The sequence below is a fragment of the Suricata suricatta genome, chromosome 6, assembly GCF_006229205.1.
Source record: "Suricata suricatta isolate VVHF042 chromosome 6, meerkat_22Aug2017_6uvM2_HiC, whole genome shotgun sequence".
In the NCBI taxonomy this organism is placed as follows: domain Eukaryota; kingdom Metazoa; phylum Chordata; class Mammalia; order Carnivora; family Herpestidae; genus Suricata; species Suricata suricatta.
In genome coordinates, this window is record NC_043705.1 from 49,600,402 (window position 1) to 49,606,401 (window position 6,000).

Consider the following 6,000-nt stretch of genomic DNA (forward strand, 5'->3'; position numbering starts at 1 on the left):
AAAGATCCCTTGTATAAATAGCTTTAGTTTTGATTGACTTTGTTCTAAATTAGACAGTGTCATAGACTGTAGCAATTGTACCTCTCACTTTAGTAGAGAGTCACTTGTTTTTTCTGTGTGTATGCAACTACTCATCAATTCTAAACTTTGGTGCCTGTGGTTTGCAAAGTTGACAGAGGACTGGGAGGTTGAGTGCAGGTGGAGGTGTAATGCCCAGAATTCGGGAGTCCCCCAGAAATGAACCACCAGAGTCCAGAGTCAAAGCCAAAAAGCAAGGGTCATTTATTGCAGGTTCGAACCCGGGCCTCTGCTCACTCCAAGCTGGTGGAAAGGAGAGAGCCAGAGAGCCCCGAACAAAGGTGGGGTAGGACTTTTATGAGTTTGGGAGGGGGGAGTTACAGGAAATTACGACATAGGTACAGAGATCCAATTATTATTATACAATATTATTGACAGCAGGTTTAACCATTCACATTGCCCAGAGTACTTGTTACCTTTGGCAGGACCCACTCACAACATTTAGAGTATTGACCAATCACAGAGTGGGCCCAGGACCCTCACGTAGGGCGTGACTAGGACCTTCATGTAGGGCGTGACTAGTCTTAACCTCCATCTTTAGGCCCGCCCCCAGAAATGTTAATGGTGTTAGCTGTCCTTCAAGGTCAGAGGGGAAACCTGAATCAAATCTGCACCCTTACAGAGGGACATCAGCTAATTCTTTTTTTTTTTCACTTTAAAAAATTTAGAGAGAAAAAGAGAGAGGAGGCAGAGGGAGAATATTTTTCTTGCTTTCTTAAAAAAATGTTTGAGAGAGAGAGAGAGAGACAACAAGTTGGGGAGAGGCAGAGAGAGAGAGGGAAACACAGAATCCAAAGCAGGCTCCAGGCTCTGAGCTGTTAGCACAGAGCTCGACACAGAGCTCAAGCTCATGAACTGTGAGATCGTGACCTTAGCCCAAGTCTGAGACTCAACCCAATGAGCCATCTAGGTGCCCAGCAGAAGGAGAATCTCAACCAGGCTCCATGCCCAGTGTGGAAGCTCGTGTAGGGCTCGATCCCATGACCCTGGGATCATGACCTGAGTCCAAACCAAGAGTCAGATATTCAACTGACTGAACCACCCAGGCGCCCCGAGGTCAGCTAATTCTTGATGAATTGGGGGAAGATAAGAAACTAAGGCACAACAAAATCCCATCAGCTTCTAGATTTGCAGGGGAAGAAGAACTTGTTGAAGGGTACTGGGAGGATGCAGTTAACCATCTAGGGGACACAGAGAACATGTCAAGACACACACACAAAAGATGGGAGAACTTACATTTCAGAAAAGACTTAAGAAACATCAGTCATTTGTGGCTATATAAACCTTCCATAGACTCCTATTCAAATAAACTGAAAAAACATCTATCTGAACGTTGAGGAAATGCCTTCACTAATTTGATATTTGATGTTACTAATAGAGTATTGATATGCAGTAATGGTTCTCGTCTTTTGGAGATTTGGAAATACAGAGGAAGTGTTATGTCTAGGATTTTCTTCAAAATAATTCAGGGTGGGGGGGGCAAATATGAAACAACTTTGGCCATTGTGGATAATTGTTAAAGGACGTTGGCTACATTTATTGTACTAGTCTTTTTTTTGGTGTGTGTATATTTTGAAATTTTCCATGAAACAAAGTTAGGTTTCTTTTATTTTTTATTTTTATGTTTATCTATTTTTGAGAGAGAGAAAAAGAGTGTGAGTGGGGGTGGGGACAGAGAGAGAGAGGGACACACAGAATCCGAAGCAGGCTCCAGGTTCTGAGCTGTCCATACAGAGTCTGATGCAGGGTTCCAACTCATGAACCATGAGATCATGACCTGAACCAAAGTCGGATGCTTAACTGACTGAGCCACCCAGGCCCTCCTACGTTTCTTTTATTAACAACAATGACAAACTCCATTAAAGGGAAGCTGAACATATTAGAGAAATCTCGGCCCCTTCCCTTTGCCATACTATAACCTGTCCATTTTTTAGTGCTGTTGAGCTAAATAAGTAGGGCTGAGCAGAAGATAGTATGTCATTATGACTGGATGGACTTGTTTAAGAATTAGCTCCAAGTACTGTCATTGGAAAAACCTTTTTTTCTTCATCTTATCAATTTTAAACTAACAAAATAAGATTATTCCAAGGTAAATGTGTTAACCTTTCACATACCTTGCTGAGATAATAGGTATTCTTAAGGTTTTTTTTTTCATTAGCACCAAATTCCTTTTATCGAACTTGGAGTCTCATGTTGAACAATATACATGGCTTCTCTTTTCTTTCCTACAGTGTAGTTTTCAAATTATCTTTCCCCCTAACTGCTAGAAAGTGAAGAGACACAAGGCTTAATGGTTTGGATGAGGTTCTTTTCCAGAAATTTCTTAAACTCAAAATGAGCTTGTTATTTAACTCTTGTTAAATAACCACAGAATCAGTCAGCCAGGCTGAGAGTGGCAGAGAGAGAAGCTGGAATTCCCAGGAGTGGAGCTTTTGAGAAGGCTGCCTACCTTCATGAAGGTGCTTCATCATCCATGAGGATTCAAGCTTTCTAAGTGGCTCCTGGCTGGCTCAGTCAGTAGAGCATGTGACCCTTGATCTCGGGGTCATGAGTTGTAGCCCTATGTTGGGCTTTAAAAAAAAAAGGTATCTTAGACAGTTATGAGGTGGATTTTTTAACCTTAGAATAAGGTTAGAAGTTGACAAGTTAGACTTTAAGCACAAAACAAGCAAACAAATACTTTGTGTAGTAAAATAATGTGCTTTTCTTTCCACTTAACAACATAGTGATTGGTTCTTTTCCTCACCCTGTGTGTTCAGCAGCTCAGAGCGGGAGCCCAGGGCCTGAGGCCAGAGTAGGTAGCACCCACGCTGAGCCACAGAGCTGCAGCCCAGGGTCGGGTGAGAGAGCCTCACAGAGAAGATGCCCGCTAGCCATAGATAAGAGTTGGCCACCAACTCCGTCCCCAGAGCTTCCTCTGCCACGCTGTTCTGTTTGGACAAGGAGGGCTGTCCTTTACAAACTGCCTCTGCTGGGTCTCTCCCAGATGACAGAGGAGTTCAGGATGCAGCCCCTGCTACTAGCAGTGGTCCTCAGCCTAGGAGGCTCTCAGTATAGAGGTTGGATGTTAGGTTTTGAAAGGCTGTTCCGAGTCTCTTCAGACACGTCAAGTGGCATTATGCACGTTGCTCTAATGCCATCTCTTGGTGATGGGCTGAACTGACATGCTCTGGTGCAGAGCTCTGTTTCTGTCTGAGGCACTTCATAACGTTGGGAGTTTCTGAACTTGCTAACTGTGAATAAAAAGGATCTCTAACCTGGGCTTTGTAGTAGAGTGAAGTTCTCGGCGTCCATTGCCTCATCCTATTAATATGAACAAATACTATGGTAATCTGAATAAATTCTGGTGATAAAAGAACCCCTTGCCTATTACCAAACCCCCTTTTTGGTAGGTTTCCCATTTGCCTTGCGTGGAACTCAGAAATGGAGACTATGGGCCAGTGTTCCTCTGTTTTTGGTTGGACATTTGAATCGCTTGGGGGACCTTTGTAGTGCTTACTGCTCAGGCCACATTTGCAACCAAGGACATCAGAATTTCTGAGGGTTTCCTTTTATTTTTATTTTTCAAAGCTTCCCAGTGATGCCAGGGTCCACCATGGTAGGGAAATAACGTTCTAGGCGAGTTCTGGAGTTCTGTTCCCAGTAGTCCCTGCCCTTGGACAGGGCCTGGCCGGCCTCCCAGGGAGGTGGTCACAGGGCTGGTAGACAGAGATGGCCGTGAGGGCGGGGCCTCCCTGCTCCAGGGCGGAGGTTCTTTCCCTAACAGTCTGCTGCTTCTCTCTTTTTTATTTTCTGGATTTTGCAGAGCAAGAGAACGTAGCAGAAACCTTGACCTTGGGGACTCTTAGAACTGTAGAAAATAAGAAATAATAGAGCTCTACTGTAAACGCGGTAAATTCTTCTAATTTTGAACAGCCGGAAAGCTGCTAAGTATTCCATCATGAAAAAGGAATTAGAACACCAGCGATGTTAAAGATGTCATGCGGAGCAAAATGTGTTAGTGGCTTAAACTCTGAATTTTCAAAAATAACTAGGTATTTAATTTTTGTTCTAGTGTAATGTGCTGATCAAACAAAATTTACAGAAGGGTGAAAAATTAGGCCCTCTACCCTTTTTTCCACCTCTCATAGTTTGGGTTTTCTTGCATATTACTCTAGAAAACTTCTAAAGACATGCAAACATAGTTTGGCTTTTTATTTATTAGACTTTTTTTTAATATCTACTTATCTTTGAGAGACAGACAGAGTGCAAGTGGGGGAGGGGCAGAGAGAGAGGGAGACAGAATCTGAAGCAGGCTCCAGGCTCTGAGCTGTCAGTGCAGAGCCCAATGCAGGGCTCGAACCCACAGACTGTGAGATCATGACCTGAGCCGAAGTTGGATGCTCAGCCAACTGGGCAACCCAGGTGCCCCTTATTTATTTATTTTGAGAGAAAGTGAGCATTTAAGCAGGGAAGGGGCAGAGGGCGGTGGGGAAACCAAAAATCCCAAGCGGTTTCTCTCTCTCTCTTTTTTTTTTAATCCCCAAGCGGTTTCTGTAAAGTCAGCAAAGAGGGCGATGCTGGGCTTGAACCCATGAAGTTTGAGATCATGCCCTGAGCTGAAATCAAGACTTGGATGCTCAACTGTCTGAGCCATCCAGGTGCCCCCAGGTATTTCTGCATTGGTTGGAAACTCCTTAGGGCAATAATAGATGGGACAGACAAAGGAAGGGGGCATTTTATTTTTCTCAAAGGACTTATATTACTTAAAATAGGAAAACAAATAGAAATCAATTAAGTTCAGTTGATGCTTAAGGAAGAAAGATGTTAAAATGTAACTAAATGAGAGGTGTTAGAGATGCGAGGGAACACGAATGATGCACTAAAGAGGGGAAATATCTGGATTGATGGACAGGAGGGGGAAGGCAGTTGTGAAGATGGGCAGGGGCAGAGACGAAGAGGCAGGAGTCATCCTTTCCATCTGATGGAGTGACCCAGCATGGAGACCACATGGGCAGGGGGTGGCCCTGTGTGAGACCACATGCGGTTGGCACATGATGTTCACATTAGCCCTTACTTTGGTTAAACAATATATATATATAATTGCTTTCTAATATTACTCTCCCTTTCTTTCTTTGCTTCTGTTTTAGGAAAACTATGAACAGATGAGGGTACTTGTAAATCAACTCCATGAACGAGCACAGAAAATAAGATTAGGTAAACGCTCATTTATTCTTCATTTTATGCTTTCAATGAAAATGTTTCTTGATATTTACTGGTTAGCAAAAACGGTAGCAGTAAGCTTTGAGTCTTCAAGACTGTGTGTTCGTATGCTGACATTTCATTTCTTCCTATTACTTGGTCAGTGTTTCTGCTTTTACAGCATTGCCATTATGTGGGGAAAAGCAAAATATCCGATTCATCAATTAAAAAAAGATTTTAATGTTTATTTTTGAGAGAGAGAGAGAGACACACACACAGACAGACAGAGTGTGAGTGGGAGAGGGGCAGAGAGAGGGGGAGACACAGCATCCAAAGCAGGCTTCAGGCTCTGAGCTGTCAGCACAGAGCCCAACGCGGGGCTGGAACCCACAAACCACGAGCTTTATGACCTGAGCTGAAGTCAGACACTCAAATGACTGAACCACCCAGGTGCCCCTCAGATTCATCAGTTTTTAAAATACTTCTGCTTAAGGGTTAATGTCAGCCACAGCATCTACTGAAATTTTTGTTTTACCTGAAGCTACTGAAACATTTTCTGTTCATTAGTTATATTCATCCTATATGCTAATTTTACATAATTATGTATTTTCTGCTGCTTTGTTATATAACTTGGAAATAATTTCTGTGTGGATTTATTGCTGATTAAATAAATGAGATTTCCTAAGAATTTGGCAAATTGTTATTATTTTCCATTTTAAAATTGTGGACTTAATAGACATT

The 6,000-nt window shown here is 42.7% G+C and overlaps 1 protein-coding gene across 1 annotated transcript in view; it reads left to right on the forward strand.

Moving 5' to 3' along the window:
- Positions 1-6,000, forward strand: part of MCCC2 (methylcrotonoyl-CoA carboxylase 2) — a 59,814-nt gene that overhangs the window by 4,255 nt on the left and 49,559 nt on the right. Inside the window, exon 2 of the mRNA XM_029942406.1 lies at positions 5,208-5,274. Within this exon, the coding sequence (XP_029798266.1) occupies positions 5,208-5,274 (67 nt within the window). The remainder of the gene's footprint in view (positions 1-5,207; positions 5,275-6,000) is intronic.